The 17,386-nt window shown below is 38.4% G+C and overlaps 4 protein-coding genes across 6 annotated transcripts; 1 reads left to right on the top strand and 3 right to left on the bottom strand.

Moving 5' to 3' along the window:
- Nucleotides 1–368: 368 nt before the first annotated feature.
- LOC140006324 (probable glutathione S-transferase parC) lies at nucleotides 369–1,654 on the bottom strand. The gene is made up of 2 exons (XM_072048149.1): nucleotides 1,234–1,654; nucleotides 369–989 (listed from the first exon to the last, which is right to left on the bottom strand). The coding sequence occupies exons 1-2, from the start codon at nucleotides 1,561–1,563 to the stop codon at nucleotides 639–641; spliced, it is 681 nt and encodes a 226-aa protein (XP_071904250.1). The 5' UTR covers nucleotides 1,564–1,654; the 3' UTR covers nucleotides 369–638.
- A 1,598-nt stretch (nucleotides 1,655–3,252) lies between these two features.
- Nucleotides 3,253–5,545, bottom strand: LOC113690227 (uncharacterized). 3 transcript variants are annotated; one of them, XM_072049037.1, is made up of 6 exons: nucleotides 5,435–5,530; nucleotides 5,252–5,327; nucleotides 4,567–4,667; nucleotides 4,177–4,346; nucleotides 3,921–3,996; nucleotides 3,253–3,755 (listed from the first exon to the last, which is right to left on the bottom strand). In XM_072049037.1, the coding sequence occupies exons 3-6, from the start codon at nucleotides 4,643–4,645 to the stop codon at nucleotides 3,556–3,558; spliced, it is 525 nt and encodes a 174-aa protein (XP_071905138.1). In that variant the 5' UTR covers nucleotides 4,646–4,667; nucleotides 5,252–5,327; nucleotides 5,435–5,530; the 3' UTR covers nucleotides 3,253–3,555. The 3 variants fall into 3 exon arrangements, with proteins under 3 accessions (XP_071905138.1, XP_027063863.1, XP_027063861.1); XM_027208062.2 differs by lacking the exon at nucleotides 5,252–5,327 and having other exon boundaries at nucleotides 5,435–5,545; XM_027208060.2 differs by having other exon boundaries at nucleotides 5,252–5,539.
- A 2,391-nt stretch (nucleotides 5,546–7,936) lies between these two features.
- Nucleotides 7,937–12,779, top strand: LOC140006690 (uncharacterized). Its single transcript, XM_072049036.1, has 3 exons — nucleotides 7,937–11,769; nucleotides 12,046–12,429; nucleotides 12,576–12,779. The coding sequence occupies exons 1-3, from the start codon at nucleotides 8,841–8,843 to the stop codon at nucleotides 12,590–12,592; spliced, it is 3,330 nt and encodes a 1,109-aa protein (XP_071905137.1). The 5' UTR covers nucleotides 7,937–8,840; the 3' UTR covers nucleotides 12,593–12,779.
- A 2,876-nt stretch (nucleotides 12,780–15,655) lies between these two features.
- Nucleotides 15,656–17,386, bottom strand: LOC113690920 (serine/threonine-protein kinase WAG1-like). Its single transcript, XM_027209047.2, has one exon. The coding sequence runs from the start codon at nucleotides 17,342–17,344 to the stop codon at nucleotides 15,878–15,880; it is 1,467 nt and encodes a 488-aa protein (XP_027064848.1). The 5' UTR covers nucleotides 17,345–17,386; the 3' UTR covers nucleotides 15,656–15,877.

The following is a 17,386-nucleotide window of genomic DNA, read 5'->3' as shown; positions in this document are numbered from 1 at the left end:
TTAAAAATTCTTCTTTCTTCATGATTGTTATACTCAATTAATCATTCCATTGAATGGATTTAGGATGTTTATCCAATATAACCTTTTTAAAATTAAAACAAAATTTATTTACATTGTGTTTCTCTGTCAAGTTTTGCATATCTGATTCCTCTATTTTTAGATGCATGTATTAATTAGTCCAAATAAACGATCTTTCACCAAATTATTTGTTCGATATATTCTTTTTGTTGTCATGTACATTGAATCCTCCTAGATCCTTTGCCAATACCTTAAAATAAATAGAAATTGCTTGCTGCTTTTCACCATAAGTAACAAAACATCTAATAAATCACACAGGATTGATTTACTAGTTCCATAGATGCATCAAATTAAGAGAAAAACGTAATTTGGATTACAAACACGAGCTGAGACAACATAAAGAAGTTGAACAATGACATGATTGAGCACAAATCTTATTTCTACATCAACTTTTGCATAAAATGCCAAATTTAATCCTTCCCAAGTCCAAATGCAAGGGGGAGATTTGTCACTTTAACAAAATTTACCGTTAAAATAAAATTTTAACTGTGACAATATCATTTGCCATATTATTGTTATAGAACAAAGGACCGTGCAACAACCCTTAATTCTTCTTCGCATTATTCAAGTCCAAAAGACATCTTCAATTCCATAATGCCTTTGTAGAGCTTGTCGGGTTCAGGAAGAGACTTGGAGACACTATTCCTCTCCATGCACCTCTTAGCCCAGGCCATCAGCTTCGGACACTCGATCTCTGCACTAAACTTGCCAACGGTCTCATAGGTATGCATCCAACTGCAGAGACCAATAACAGCAACGTCAAGATACCCAAACTTTTCACCCCCAAAGTAAAGTTTGTCTCCGAGGGCTTCCTCCTCCAGCGTCTTGATGGAGCTTATCAAGCCAATCTTTGCAGCTTCTTGCTCTTCTCCTTTTCTTGACCACGTGACTTGACGGCCATATGTATACACCTGCAATTCAATTAGAGTACGTTATTTTCAAGAATCTTTCTTACACTGATAGTATATACGCTACATTAGTGTATCTGAATGAATACATAAGTAATATGTATTTAGACCCGTTATTGATGCATGCAGAAAAAATTAACTGAATCCTAAGCCTCCATACTGATGACATGATGGGAATAATGTGTGGGGAACTGTTTACAATAGCTGAAACCTATAGAGGTTTGCTGAGGAGAGGATGCCTGTTTACCTTTCTGTCAACAAAATCAGCCCAGAACCTGGCTTGAGCTCTCTCGTAAGGATCAGAAGGCAAGAGTGATGTTTTACCTTTCCACGCCTCATCAATGTATTCAACTATAATGAGGGATTCGCAAACAGGTTTTCCATTGTGAATCAGAACCGGAATCATCTTGTGAATTGGATTCATCTTCAAGAGCAACTCGCTTTTGTTGCCAGTATCTAGATCCTCATGTTTGTGCTCGTACTTAATTTCTTTTTCTTCCAGTGCAACTCTTGCCCTCATGCCATACATGCTAGTCCAGAAGTGTAACAGAATTACCTCCTCACTTGCCTCACTCATTCTTGCAAATTTACGCAGAAATTCTAGCGGGTAGAATAGGTACTGGTACGCATTTACATTGGAAATGTATAGTTGAGTATTTAAACTCGAACTTGATACTCCACTTAAGATTAAATTATTCACTTGCCATTTGATCTGGTAAAATGCCGTCCTCAGTCCTCAGTCTCGATCTTGCCACCTTGTATATTCTAGTGTTGATCGCTTATCGACGGAGAGTCCAATATTAGTTCCATCAAAGCCTCAGCCCTCATGAAGTTGTCCTTGATCAGTTGACATTAACTTGGAACATTTAAAACCCGTTTGGATCCGTATTTTTTAAAACTTTTTTTTTTTTTTTTAGAAAAATATAGTGTAACGATTTGATACATGTGAAATTAAAAAATAATTGAGAAATGTGTTCATAAAAAAACATAAAAATTTTTCTTTAATTAGAAAACAACAATCCAAACAAGATCCTAATATTAGGAAAAGCAAGCAATAAAAGATGCAAGCAATTGCGCATTTAAATTTTGAAGTATTTTTACTTGTGCAAATTTTAATTTATTTGCTTCAAATGACCCTGGTTTAAAGGATGTCTTGAGTAATCAGCCTTTTTGCTAAGCTTTAGTTAATTCTGAACCAATAATGCAAAAAAGGAATTTATCTTTCTCAAAAGAGTACTTTCAAAGATGCATCTTTTTTTTTAGTAACTAATAGCACTCACTCGAAATATGTCAAAAATCTTCTCAACATTTTTCTTTTGCATAAAGTGCTCAACCACCAGGGACAAACAAATTCTCCTAAATCAGTTTTTTTTGAAGATTTCATATGGCATCGAACATCACGTCAAAATACTAAACTCAATTTTGCAAACGAGTAAAATCATTCCAAACTCCAAAAAAGTGAAATGCATGAATACTTTAAGATCAAGTTTGATTCTTACGTAGCCGAATTTGCCTTTGATTTGACTAGGTTCTAAACTTTCACTGCTGTCGGGACTCCAAAGCTCTCCTTCTCCCTCAGCTCTTTCCAGAATAGACAGACACCGAAGAAGAAAGAAGAATGAACCGCCATGCCAATGCTTGGTTGATGTCACCGGCTTCCATTTCCCAACATAAAATGGCTCAACGTACAAGATCAAAACTTACGGCTCTGAGTCGTTTGGTTGATGCTAATTGGATGAGATTACTTTTTAAGTTCTTTTTTTTTTTCCTTATTTTCTGTTCTTTTTAAAGAAAAAAAATTTGTTGTACCATAATTTTTGTCATTACGGGCAGGGGTTTTAGCAATCGTTCCACGCAATGAACCATGGACTATAGATATATATAGTGGGTTGTGGATCATAAATTTATTTTCTACAACCACTATATGTGAATCAAGAACTCTTTTTGCCAACACATTTGGCAATAGCCCTTTCCTGACTTGGCTGCTGTAACCCTGTAACTATCTGGAATTCGGGACAGGAACTGTTGCAGTACTTGGTTAAGCAATTCGCTTATGCAAAAGACATTCATCGTTGTGAAGAAGCACAACAGATATTAGCAACTTGTATGATCGATGAATGCATCATCTATTAATAGTATCATCAGCAGCGATTTGCAACTACTAAGCTAAAGTAATCATCCTCGTTGTGCTGCTAAAACTCAGGCTCAGGAGAAAAGGAAGCTTCTCTTGTAGTATCTGCATTTCTGGATTATGAAATATGATGTGTAGCCCAAAAGTAAAACTTCAAACATCCATGGTAATGCATATTGAGGTAGAAATACAGCAGCACAAATTCTAACTCTGTAATATGATGCAAAATCAACCATGCTTCAAAAGTTGATCTCGCTTGATCAAAAAATTTCCCTTTTTCTGCCTAACATTGCGGCTCAAGAAGGCCAAAAAAATAAAAAGGGCAAGTTTAACTGATGTAGTTAAACCATTGTAAGGAAATAAGAGAAGACCTTTCCTAGCTATTGTAAACCATTGTAGTTAAACCAAACTATCAATTTCTACTGTACCCTTTCCTAACTACATTCCTGGCTCCTCATGATCTTTCAGATATGAAAGAAAAGCAAGAAACAGAAGAAGAAAGAATCCACCATATAAATACCAATATCCTCCTCCACCATTTCCACCACCGCCTCCTCCGCCACCTCTTCCAGGACCTCCACCACCTCCTGGAGGAACTCTAGGGCCATTGTCACTGAGCTTCGGTGCCATTATATCACCTGATGCATAGCCACGTAAATATAGTACATATCTAAAAGCAAATGCAAAACTTCCTATGCCTAATTAAAATTTTGTAATTGGGTGAAACAGAGCTGGCAGCGAGCATATGCATAAAAGATTAAGCAACAAAAATCCACAAGATGAAATACAATTATGAATATTACCTTTAATTCGAGGCATCGTAAGTGTTGGATGTCTTTCTACACTGGCTAGAGCCTGTATGGCAACACATCTTGCAGCCTGCAAAAGAAATTCATGGCAGAACTAAGAAAAATAAACTGGCGGGATTACTATTATGTGATTATTAACATGCGACAGAAAAATTGGAAAACTGAAAGCAATGCAGCATGGCAACATTTAATTAAGCTCTAGTACCATCCGGTAAGGATAAACAAGACGAATTTGTTACAGCAAACTTACCAAAGATGATTGAAAGATCATTGAGGCCGACTTTCTCTGATTTTTATGTCTCATGGATCTTGCTTCACCAAACGGTTCGCGTGCTGCGGCGCACATCTGCAATGTTTTACAGTCCAATGTCTTGATAAAGTTTAACTGATTTTTCTTCTTGGACTGACGCTTGATTTTCGCTACAAGAAAGCATCAAAGGTTAGTCGACAAAATCAGTCGCAATTGTTTCCCTAACCATACCCCATTAAAGATTCAACCATTGCATAAATATCACATTTTAGTACAACTGAACTTTAGCATTCCAAAACACAACAATTTGGGTTGATGTTAACAGAAACTTTGTAATGATAACAAGAAGAAGAATTGACACCAACTGGATAAATTTGCGACATAGATTACCTGAGAAAATAGCATGACTTGGTGGTATTTCTGGTGCAGGGATGGTGATCCTCCTTCCACTTCCAGTTATCATCGACATGCTGGTAAACCAAAGGAATTACCTGAAACGAAAGTTCATCTTATACCACAACACCAACTGGAGCTGAAATGTACTTTTGATCATAAATTTCTTGATCCTGGTCTCATAATCCTGTTCCAATTTCCACTAAGAAAATAGCAAGAGCAAACGGCCAAAGCACCCCACGAGGCAACAAAAGCTTGTCTTTTGTATCCAAAAGCCACAAAAATCTTTTCTTTGGTATACAGATTACAGAGAACATCACAACTTCTGATTACAACCCAACAGCAAAATAGATAACCACAATCTAAAACTGCGGTTACTGAGGCCCATTCTTCCCACAACCAGAATATTAATCTATAAAGCATCCAACCCTGCTTGAGAAAAGGAAGTATTTATTCCACTTTGACCTCTTAAGCTTTTTACACCAAGTTTTCATTTTGGACACTTCAAAGGTTCAAAAGCATCCTAATTCACCCAAAATTGTTCAGATTATCAACAAAAAACTTTCATACAAATTCATGCACATGATCATCACGTCATATACGACACGCATGGACATTCATCAATATCATCGAACAGGTGGTAATCACGAGCGGAACCATACCACAGCGGACAAGGTCTTACCGTTTTTAAAACGAAATAGCAAGTTTGACCGGGTTCACACAGGGATAAAAAATTAACAGGAATTTCCTTAAAAGATCTGCACCAAACAAACACTAAGAAAAAGGGCCAATTTTATTCAAGTACAGAATGGTAGACGATCGTGAAAGGGAGAAGCAGTAGGGAAGTGAAGGTCGGGAAACATACAGGGGCCCCGGCCGCCGGGGGGGGGGATGTGGTGGTGGAATGTTGGAAACAGAGGAGGAGCGAGGCAAGGGGAGGAAGAAGAGACAGCGAAGAAGACTATTGGACCAGGCCAACTTGCTTGTTTCGTAAGCAAAAACTTTTAAAAACCTAAATTTCATTGGAAATAGGCCAAGAGCGGAGAGCCCAATCAAGCCCAAAGGGAGGATTTCATTGGCAATTGGCCCATATCTTAATGAAGGCCGAGGGCGCAACGTCTAGTTGCGGATCGTTGATCAGAAGAAAGTTTGCATTTTTCTAATCCAATTTGATTTGATTGCTGTTATCGTTATTGTAGTTTATATATTTTCCCTGATTTTTTAAAGAACTTTTGAAATATTTTGAGAAGTGTCTATGGCTTGATATTATAGAAAACTATATTAGGAAATAGTATTTTAATGGATATATCTAGAATTTAGAAATGAAAAAAAAAGAGAAGAAAATTGGGTTTGGGAGGCTAAAACGGCCCGTTTGGAACCTGAATTTTTTGAAAATTTATCTAAAATTTTACTGTAGATCACTGTAGAAGTTATAGAACAACTTTTGTAAGATTAAAAAACTTATTTTCCTTTTCATTTTTTTTCTTTCTTTTCTTTTTTCTTTTTTCTTTTTTTTTCTTTCTTTTTTCTTTTCTTTCGTCACTTCCCGCTTCTTCTCCCTTCCCCCCCCCCTCACCTCCCCTGTTCCTCTCCCGAAACTGCCGCACAACCAGTCTGCAATAGAATTTTTTTTTTTTTTTCATGAACCAGATGAGGATGCAAAAAAGAAAAACTAATACTACATTATAAAGATAGCTAGGCAACTAGTGATGGAGCAAGTCTAAACAATTAAAAGAAGCTCAAGGAATTATGGATCTTGAACAAGTTTATGATGTCATCGCTCAATCACAAAACCATGAAAATTTACTCTTGAAAAAACATAAGCATTTGAATAAATTCAAAAGGCAAAACCAAAAAAGAAAAAAAAGAAGAGGATAACCTCAACGAATTCTTTCTTTTATTCAAGGAGGATTTCTTGGAGTTTTGTTGAGAGCGGCTTTGCATGGGAATAAAAAGGCACCGTCTATTTCAATTGTCGTGCATTGTCGTCTTGGCGTGGCTGACGCCTGGCCCAATTCAACGTTCTGTTCTTTTGAAACAACTACTGGCCCAATTGTAAATATTAATTTGTTGACTCCGAGTGGGTTAACGCATACTAAATAACGGCCCATCCTTGCAGCGTTGTGCTATTTGTAAAAGTCGCTCGTCTTTACTTCTCTGAAAATTAATTTTGCTCTAAACATTAGAGGAACCTATATAAAATGGGTAGTTAAATAAATTTATTTGCAAACTATTCTAGGTTCTTACATAAAAATGTGTGAACTTTCTTTTATAAAGCCTAAAGGTGTCATACTATACTATACTTGGTTTATGGGTGTAACTTTGATTCATTCATTTAACTCTCGACAGCTTATGAATTTGAATTAATGTTTTATATATTGACAGTGTACATATTATTAGGGTAGAATGCATGTCATATATAAAAAAAGATTAGATTTTAAATTCAAATTGTAATTAATTATCATACACCTAAATTGGACGGTGTATACATTGTTAGTATATAAAAAAATTAATCTTATAATATAAGTTCACATCAAATACGAACCTAAAAACAGTGCCTCTAAGGGAAAAGTCCATTTAATTGTTTCAACTATTTTTTTAGGTTTTTTTTCCAAATTAGAGTGAAATTTGTGTTCTCTGTACATCTAAATATAAAAAGAAAAAGAATGCTAGTCCAATTTTATTGTCCACGGCCGACAGAGAGTTAGTGGAAATATGAATGGATTGGTGTCCATGGTTTTACCGATAAGGCAACAGGAAGATGAGTAAACAACTAAACATGAACACCAATCTTTAGTGATTCAGTCAAATATAGGCACCTTAAATGAAAACAGTCCGCAACCAAACAAAAAAAAAAAAAATCAACTTTTGGTAGCCAAGCCAACAGTCCTCAAAGATTAGATGGTTGATGACTTGATGTCATTTCATTTTGGTCATCTGCCAAAAAATTCTGTGCTCTAGAAGGAGATTGCATATAGTTTTCCAAGGTTTGCCAAACTCATTGATATAAAAGTAGGCAGGTGCTAGAGATTCCAATTCATCCCTCCACTATGGACTCATCTCCTCTTTGAAGTCTATCTTCAAATCATGACATTCCACACTAGTAGTAATTTGTTACAGGTAAAAGAAACGAGACAAGACCCAAAAAAAAAAAAAAGGGGTGGTGAAAAGAGAGGATACCGAATATACCAGAATCCTAATTGGCAATTGAAAATTTTCCCATATTGTTAGGCCAAGAAGCAATGTGGCCTGAGATCATGATCCGAGAATTCCCATGACAAATCTCAATCTTTGTCCCGAGTTAGTACACATACATGGTACAAAGTCCAATCCAGTTTCCACCCCACTAAAGCATCAAAATTTTCAAACCTTACACAGGAAAAAAAATGATGATCATGAGTGCAAGAAGAAGAAGAAGAAGGAGATTAGAAGCAAGTGGCTGTGCAATTTCTGCAGCAAACCACCAACAGCACTCACTCGCATGCACATTCATGTACTCACAACTGTAAAGTTTCCGTTGACTCTTTTTTCTTTCTCTCGTTTGGATCGTGACCTTCACGGTCCATCTCTTGCTTCTTGCCTTATCAATCAGTCACGGAAAGAAAAGAAATGCATTATTTTCCCCCACCCTCTACTCTCTAGGCCATGCTCTTTCTCTCCTACGCCTTATCCTTTTCTTTCTATTGCTCATCAGTATCATCATTGCTATTCACGCTTGAACTAAAATCAAATTCCCATTAGAACAGGGCCCTTCTTCTAGTTTTTTGCCCCGTATGCTGGTCCTTTGCGGTCCATTGGTTGAACTAATATTGAAATTGAAGGGTCATGGCTAAGACACATTTGAGCATTTTGATCCTCTGTATCGTGTTGCAGAGTCCTTAATAAAAGCTTTCTTTATGCAATCAGGCTTTTGTCTTTAGGCCTCTGTAGCACTTCGACTGTTACTCGATTGTCTTTCTCCGTTCAGATTGTCTGGCTTTGCTTATCTGCTACTTATCATCCTCAACAACCCAAGTTGTCTATCTAATTTGTTAGACTTATCTTAAATTAGAGATTGAAGTGAACAATAATTCCCTTACTCAGGATTCTTTTAGATTCTTTCGATTAATATCAGTGAGTGTATCTTTCTTCCATACACTTCTTGTTAGTCCCTTGTGAATAGACAATGCTGCAGGATCATCGGGCAAGTGCAATTTGATCTTTCTGCAGGCCTTCTAATTTTTCATTTTTGCTTTCCAGCACGTGACCTTTCTTGCTTTTTTCCACTGAAAATGGAGAACAGTTGGATTTTTGAAATTCAAAAGCATTTGCTACTATTCTTGCTCTGTAGCTGCATGGTCATCTCTATTCAATCTGTGAATGAAGAGGGATCAATTCTCTTGGAGTTCAAAAGTTTCCTTACAGACCCCAGTGGCAATCTGCAAAGCTGGGATGGTTTGGATTCCAATCCCTGTAACTGGACTGGTATAGGCTGTACTGATGAATATAGGGTGACTTCCATAAATCTCAGTCGCCTGAACTTGTCCGGCACTCTATCTTCAAGCATTTGTAAGCTTCCTTACTTAACTGAGTTCAATGTATCTACAAACTTCATTTCCGGTCCCATTCCTGCTGATTTTGCAATCTGTCGTAGTCTTGAGATTTTAGACCTCTGTACAAATAGGCTCCACAGCAAAATTCCAGCCCAGCTTTACAACATTACATCCCTCAGGGAGCTTTATCTGTGTGAGAATTACATTTTCGGAGAAGTCCAAGAGGAAATTGGAAATATGGCTTCAATTGAAGAGCTTGTAGTTTACAGTAACAATCTTACTGGAATAATTCCACCATCCATTGGCAGATTGAAAAAGCTTAGGATCATAAGGGCAGGTCGAAATTATCTGTCGGGTCCAATTCCAGCAGAAATTAGTGAATGTGAGAGCTTGGAAGTCCTTGGACTGGCTGAAAACCAGCTGGAAGGTTCTTTTCCAGTTGAGCTTCAAAAGCTTGTCAATCTTAACAGCTTGATTCTCTGGAAGAATCTTTTTTATGGTGAGATTCCTCCTGAAGTTGGGAATTTTAGTAGGTTAGAATTACTTGCTTTGCATGAAAATGCATTCATTGGCTCCCTCCCTAAAGAGCTGGGGAAGTTATCTCACCTGAAAAGATTATACGTATACACAAACCAGATAAATGGGACAATCCCAAGAGAATTGGGGAATTGTTCAAGTGCATCTGAGATTGATCTTTCTGAAAATGACTTGACTGGCTTCATCCCAAAGGAGTTGGGACAAATTCCGAATCTTTGGTTGCTTCATCTTTTCGAAAATCTCTTACAAGGAGATATTCCGAGGGAGCTAGGACAGTTGAAGCAGCTCAGTAAATTAGATTTGTCAATAAATAATTTGACTGGAACTATCCCTGTAGAGCTTCAAAACCTGCAGAGCTTGGAGAATTTACAGCTTTTCGACAATCATCTTGAAGGGATCATTCCTCCGTTACTTGGACTAAATAGCAGGCTTCAAGTTGTTGACATGTCCATGAACAATCTTGTAGGCAGCATACCAGCACAGCTTTGCAGGTGCCACACAATGATGTTTCTTAGCCTTGGGTCAAATAATTTGTCTGGAAACATTCCACATGGCCTAAAAACTTGCAGATCTCTGGAGACACTCATGTTGGGAGACAATCTGCTCACTGGAAGCCTTTCGATTGAATTGTCCAAACTTCAGAATCTTTCGGCTCTTGAGCTCTTTCATAACAGGTTTTCAGGATTCATACCCCCAGAAGTAGGCAATCTAACGAATTTAGAAAGGTTGCTCTTGTCAGGCAACTATTTCTTTGGAAATATCCCCTCTGAGATCGGTAAACTTGTGAAGCTTGTTGCATTCAACGTCTCTTCTAATCGACTCTCTGGGGGCGTTCCTCATGAATTGGGAAATTGTGTAAAACTTCAGAGGCTTGACCTTAGTGGGAACTTTTTCACAGGATATCTTCCAGAAAAACTTGGAATGCTGACAAACTTGGAACGGCTCAAGCTGTCAGATAATAAACTTAATGGATTAATCCCAAGTAGTTTAGGAGGCCTAATACGACTTACTGAACTAGAAATTGGGGGCAACTTCTTTTCCGGGAATATTCCTGTTGAGCTTGGTAAGCTTACTGCTCTTCAGATATCCCTCAACCTTAGTCATAATATGCTCAATGGCACCATTCCTGTCAATCTGGGGAGCTTGCAGATGCTTGAATCGCTCTATCTCAATGACAATCAGCTTTCTGGTGAAATTCCCAGTGCAATAGGAGGCTTAATGAGTCTCACTGTCTGCAACCTCTCCAACAACAACCTGGTTGGGATAATACCAAACACCCCTGCTTTCCAGAAGATGGACCCAAGCAATTTTGCTGGAAATGAAGGTTTATGCGGACTGGGTTCATATCATTGTCATCCAGCTACTAATACCTCATCAACCCCAAAATTGAGCTGGTTGAAGCAAGGTTCTTCCAAGGAAAAATTGGTTAGCATTGTCTGCGCTATTGTTGGATTGATCTCTTTGACTTTCATTCTCTCTCTTTGTTGGGTTATAAAGCACCAAAAACCTTCCTTTATCTCACTTGAAGATCAAGTAAGACCTGAAGTCTTAGAAAACTATTACTTTCCAAAAGAAGGTTTCACATATCAGGACATTGTGGAAGCTACCGGCAACTTCTCAGACAGTGCAGTGATAGGAAGTGGAGCCTGTGGCACAGTCTACAAGGCCGTAATGGCTGATGGTGAGGTCATTGCTGTTAAAAAGCTGAAAGGCCGTGGAGAAGCACCTAGTTCGGACAATAGCTTTCATGCTGAAGTATCAACTCTTGGCAAGATTAGGCACAGGAACATTGTAAAGCTTTATGGCTTCTGTTATCATCAGGATTCCAATCTTCTCTTGTATGAGTACATGGAAAATGGAAGTCTAGGAGAGCTTTTGCGTGGCAACAGAAGTTGTTTGCTGGACTGGAATGCGCGCTACAAAATTGCTCTTGGAGCAGCTGAAGGTTTATGCTATCTTCATTACGATTGTAAGCCCCAGATCATTCACAGAGATATAAAATCAAACAACATTCTCCTTGATGAGTTGTTCCAGGCACATGTGGGAGATTTTGGCTTGGCAAAGTTGATTGACTTATCCTACTCAAAGTCCATGTCTGCTGTTGCTGGCTCATATGGCTATATTGCTCCTGGTAAGAATACTACAAGTGATTCTGATGCTTTCTTCCTTGTGATTCGATTATAGCTTAATGTAGTGCTGATACTTCCTCTATTCTAGTAATGGTCTTGGACAAGCATCAGTATTTCACCCTGGGCATTTTCTGAAAAAAATGAACATCTGTAATAAACATCGTGTCTGATAAAAAAGATGTTGTGTCGAGCATAACATTAAGCTGTAAGAAGTTCTATCGTTGCTAATTTTTCTTTTGGACACTGAGGAATATCTGTGGCTTTTCTCTTCATTGCAGAATATGCTTACACACTGAAAGTTACAGAGAAATCTGATATCTATAGCTTTGGAGTTGTTTTATTGGAACTAATCACTGGGAAGTCTCCTGTTCAACCTCTTGATCAAGGAGGCGATTTGGTCACTTGGGTAAAACGATCAATTCATAAAGTTGTACAAATTTCAGAAGTGTATGACAAACGGCTAGACCTCAGTGTAAGGAGGACAAGTGACGAGATAGCTCTTGTTCTTAAGATCGCATTGTTCTGTACCAGTATCTCTCATCTCAGCAGACCAACAATGCGAGAAGTCGTAGCCATGCTGATTGATGCTAGGGAGAATGCGAGCAATTCACCATCATCTCCAACATCGGAAACTCCCTTGAACGAGGATGGCTCTTATAAAGGTAGCTAAATCCTCTCATCTCATATGTTTGCGCATTATGCCCATTAGTCCTCAACTTGGCTTGCCTACTTTGTATCAGTGCCAATGGTGATAAATGTGTTATCAGGAGGTTGGAATAACATTGAGTATCTACTGTACATTTTGCAGGTTTTAATGAGCCATGAGTTCTGCTTCATCCTAGGAGAATAGGAGATGCAGATTTTGTACTCCTGGGTTTTTATTTGTTTATTTTTATTAGGCATCAGTATGTCGAGGCAGGTTAATATGTATCAATCATTTGAATGGCATATGATTCCTAACATGTAAAAAAAGATGTTCACATTCAATGACAAAAAATCTCATGTTTCTCAATCTCATGTCCTATTCAAGAAAAGAAAAAAGGACGAACAAAATGCAAATATGTATATCGATTTGCCCCTGTGAATTTAAAGAGATGCATCTTTCGTGCAAGTAACAATTTATGCTGCTTTCCCGGATCCAAGATCACTTCAAATTATTACCATTAATGTAATGATTAGAACGAATAACCATTAACTCATCTTCAGTTACACTCAGAAACCTTTTCAAGACCTCTGTCTAATTGAATTACGTCTTCATAGGATGATCATATATATATGCAGATGTAATGATTCGTCTTCCTTTCATTCAAAGGTAACATCAGTTTTTGTTAAACTTCTGACTTCCTATCTTCTCCTGCGTAAATTCCCTGTCGCTTCCTCACCTCCATTCAGTACTGCTATATAAATCCTCACCTCCTCGTCCAATAATGTACTGTTTTCTCTGCTTCTTTCTTCCCCATTTCTAACCCAAGGGGCCAAAAAAAAAAACAATGGCATACACTTCCAGACTCCTGTTATTAGCTTTCCTAGTCCTTTCTTTTTCATCACTCACAGTCATTTCCAGGGAACTTAAGCCCAAATCGTCAACCCTGTGGGAGAGGCTAAAACTAGACGAAGACGGCACATCTACTTGCTGGGACTCATTGTTTGAGCTTCAATCCTGCACCGGTGAAGTTGTTCTCTTCTTCCTCAATGGGGAAACATACCTTGGTCCAAGCTGCTGCAATGCAATAAGAACCATTGAACACCATTGTTGGCCATCCATGCTTGGCTCTGTTGGCATCAATTCTGAAGAAAGTGACATTCTTCTTGGCTACTGTGATGCAAATGAAGGCTCAAATCCCACTTCCCCTCCACGAGCTCTCAATCCCACGTCCCGCGACATGAATCCTTAGACATTATCAAAATCTAAGCTACCTGTGAATGAATAAAAACTCTTCTATATATTAGAGCTACAACAGCCTTATTGTTGCATGCAACGCATCAATTTCCTCCGTGTGAATGCATATTATAGCATGATTAGTAGTAGTAGTAGTGGTTTACATATTATGACGAATGCGCTTCTTATAATCTCATCGTATTTGAATCTTCTGACCAGGCTACCAGATGAAATTTCTATTTGTTCCTTATTACTACTATATTGTTTCATCTCTTTCTTCTTGGGAAATAACTAATTACTTTCATAAATTAAAAAAATATATATATCTTACACCAAAATTGGCATTAGAATGTCTACTCGTCCAATTTAGTCCAATTCTAAGGATGGGCCAGTCCAGGATGAGCCCATATTATACCATCCCAGAATATATCATCATCTGGCTCTCTGAATGAAACAAGTAGTTTTGACCCAAATCCACTAAATTTATACTATCAATTAAATAATAAGTGTAATTGGCCTTAACCCTTAAGCTGGAGTAATTTTTCTGGAGAAACTGCAGGTATGCAAGTTGACAATATTTTTATTCCCTATGAAACTTATGGTCATGTTCTTTTTTCAGTGTTGAGCTGTCTCGGAAGAAAAAAATTTCCAGCTAAACTTGTTTAGTACTGAGAAGTAAAAAAATCTGGATATTGTTACGAATCTACAACTTAGCTTGATCATATTCTTGACTATTGGTTTATTGAAAGTCAAACCCTCCTCTCTTTCCTGCTAGTTGCTTCAGTGAAGATGAGAATTCTTTTTTTTTTTTTTCATTTGTTTTGGGTAAGTTGATGATCCATCATGTTTGATGTTTCTTCCACATGCCCTGTAATACGTTTCATTTAAATCTAGTACAGAATTGGGCATTCCACATGAATTACATCTCCAACGTCTTTCAAACATGGTTCCGCTAAAATCCGCATGAATGTGTAAACTTGCACATAAAGAAAAAATACACGCACAAAAAAAAGGGCATGAAATTGATAACAAGCAGCAAAAGACTGTAAATTGGTTGATGGCCCAAGGATATTAATGAGGCGTAATTTCATAAACCTCCCCTAGGCTTCTAACAATTGCAGCCTAGGCCACCTCCCTTCAGGTTTAAAAAATTACACTTACCTCTCTTGATGTTATGAACAGACTATAATAGTTTTGACAACTCTCCAAATCCTACGTAAAAGTGAGTGTAAAGAGAAAAAGAAAACTATATTTTGCAAATATTTTTTTATCCAAAAATGCTAACCTCATTTCACTTAATACATTATATTCAATTCTTAGATCATTTGAATGGACTTCTTTATTAGTTTTATAAATAGTCGACTAGCAGGGATGCATTTGTTAAAAATAGTTTCTTCACGGCTTACTTAGAAAAAGAAAAAGAAATCCAAACATTAAAAAATAATGCCTTAAAACATGGCCTAAATTTTACTATAAAGAACTATCTTAAAATTTTTTACTTAACAAGTAATGCTAATACTTGATTTCTTTTATCATTCAATTTGTTATGTAAATCAAATAGGGGCAAAATAGGATATTCATTAGACTTTTTGTATTTGTTACCAAAACATACTTTCTAGCGGAGGTTTATGTGGTTTCTCAAACCTCAAGAGAGATGGCTGCAATTCTTAAAAATTTCATGGAGGTTTCTGAAATTATCCCTATTGATTAAGCAACGAGCTATTGCAAGATTTTTCAATATTAGGTAATTGAGATCTTTAAAATAAATTTATAAGAGGGCAAGTATGCCGTGGTAATGATATCAACCTACTTGTGGAATTGAGATTTACCAAGTGCATAAGAGTAATTAGATCTAATATCAATTGTCACGCACGATCAACTCAAACATAAGAGTGCTAAACTTTGCAAAACCAATTTATAAAAAGAAAGAAGGCCAAAAGATTAACTATGAAATTACCTTTTTTTTTTTTCAGAAGAAAAGAATAAAGGCAAGAAGTGCTAGATGTAGATGATGAACATCGAACGTTTATTCATTGGTGTACACTTTCATTTACAAATCTCTGAACTAACTCAAGAAATCTCATCTCCAACAAAACTCATCTATTCTCTCACCCCCGTACTTTGACAAAACAAGTTCAAAGTATATCTAAAAAATCCTAAAAAACAGACAAGAATAAAAAAAAAAAGTTGTAAGATTTGAAGCAACAAAAGAGTACTAATGATCCATCATCTCAAACACATTTTCGAACCTTATTATTCACATAACAGTAATAGTTCTGATTAGACTTTAAACTGTACTTAGACCCCTTAATCCTCATATAATTACACAGCCTCTTCCACCAGCAACGCCGCCTTCTAGGGGAGGATGACAGTCCGCTCACGTGACTCGCGTGCGGTTTACTCTTACTCCTCTTCACCGCCAGCCCACGTAGCTCCGGCGGCCGGTATGCCCGGATCAACGGCCACTTAACTCCGTGAAAAAACGGGTGCCGTTTAATATCCGTCGCACCCCTGGCGCACCCTAGCCTCTTCCGCGGATCCTTCACCAACAACCTCTCTATCAAGTCCCTTGCCTCAGCCATTCCTGCCTCCTCCCTCTCTCTCTCGTCCACGTAAAACCTCACCCCTTTGGTCGACGCTATATTGCGCAGGGTTGACTCTTTACTGCCACCTTTGAACGGTGTCGTACCGCTCAAAAGCTCGTATATCAACACCCCAAACGCCCACCAGTCCACTCCGTTACCGTGGCCGCTTCCACTAACTAGCTCTGGAGCCAAATATTCATGCGTCCCAACGCAGGATCTCGAAAACGCCGTCGTTGGCTCCGCGACGAATTCCATAACCGTTTCTTGCCGTTGATGTCGTCCATCGAAACAATTGCATGTTCTTCTTCTATGGCGTTTCCTGGTGGTTCCCGGATTAACGTGGGTCCTACTTTCCAATTTTGGTGAAATATCAGATTTAAAACATAAATCAAAATCGGATAACATGATATGGCCATTTTCGCGGATTAGAATGTTTTCTGGCTTCAAATCACGATAAACAATCCCGAGTGCGTGCAAGTATTCAAGGGCTACTAATACTTCAGCTGCGTAGAACCTGACCGCATCAACGGGTAGCCGGTTATTCGGTTGCTTGCGGAGCAAGGAATGTAGATCACCGTTAGGACAGTAATCAATCAGGAGGCAAGTGTAGTGGGAGACTTCCAAATGGGCATAGAGCGTAGGGAGAAAAGGGTGGTCGAGGGAGGAGAGGATTTCGGCCTCGGTCTGGACATGGGAGAGTTTTTTAGACGTGAGGGAGTCTCGATCGACGACCTTAAGGGCGAAGTTAGCGTGATCGTAGTCACGGAGACGGCAGAGGAAGACGCGGCCGAGGTTTCCGGACCCGACTAGGCGGAGGAGCTTGAGGTGGCGGAGGTGGAGTGCTCCATCGGAGGAGAGCGTGGTGGCAGCTTTGATGGCAGCCCAGTTGGGATCATGTCGGCGGTGGGCACGACGGTGGAGGTTGGGGATGGAGGTGGATGAAGAAGTGGGATTTGAAGTGGACGAAAGACGGGACTCGTTGAAGCTGAGAGTGAGGCTGCTTCTTGCAAGACTGCTCCGGGCACTGAAAGTCCGGTCGGTGGTGGTGGTGGTACAGCTGGTGAAACTGAGGTCGAGGTCGGAGTCCGCTGGATAATGGGTTTCTTCTTCCATTATGAGTTTTGCCAAAAATATGATGTATGAGGTCTTGAGGGT

This window comes from Coffea arabica, chromosome 5e, assembly GCF_036785885.1.
Source record: "Coffea arabica cultivar ET-39 chromosome 5e, Coffea Arabica ET-39 HiFi, whole genome shotgun sequence".
Taxonomy (NCBI): Eukaryota; Viridiplantae; Streptophyta; class Magnoliopsida; order Gentianales; family Rubiaceae; genus Coffea; species Coffea arabica.
The sequence above is the reverse complement of the archived record's forward strand: the minus strand, read 5'-3'. Positions and strand labels throughout refer to the sequence as shown.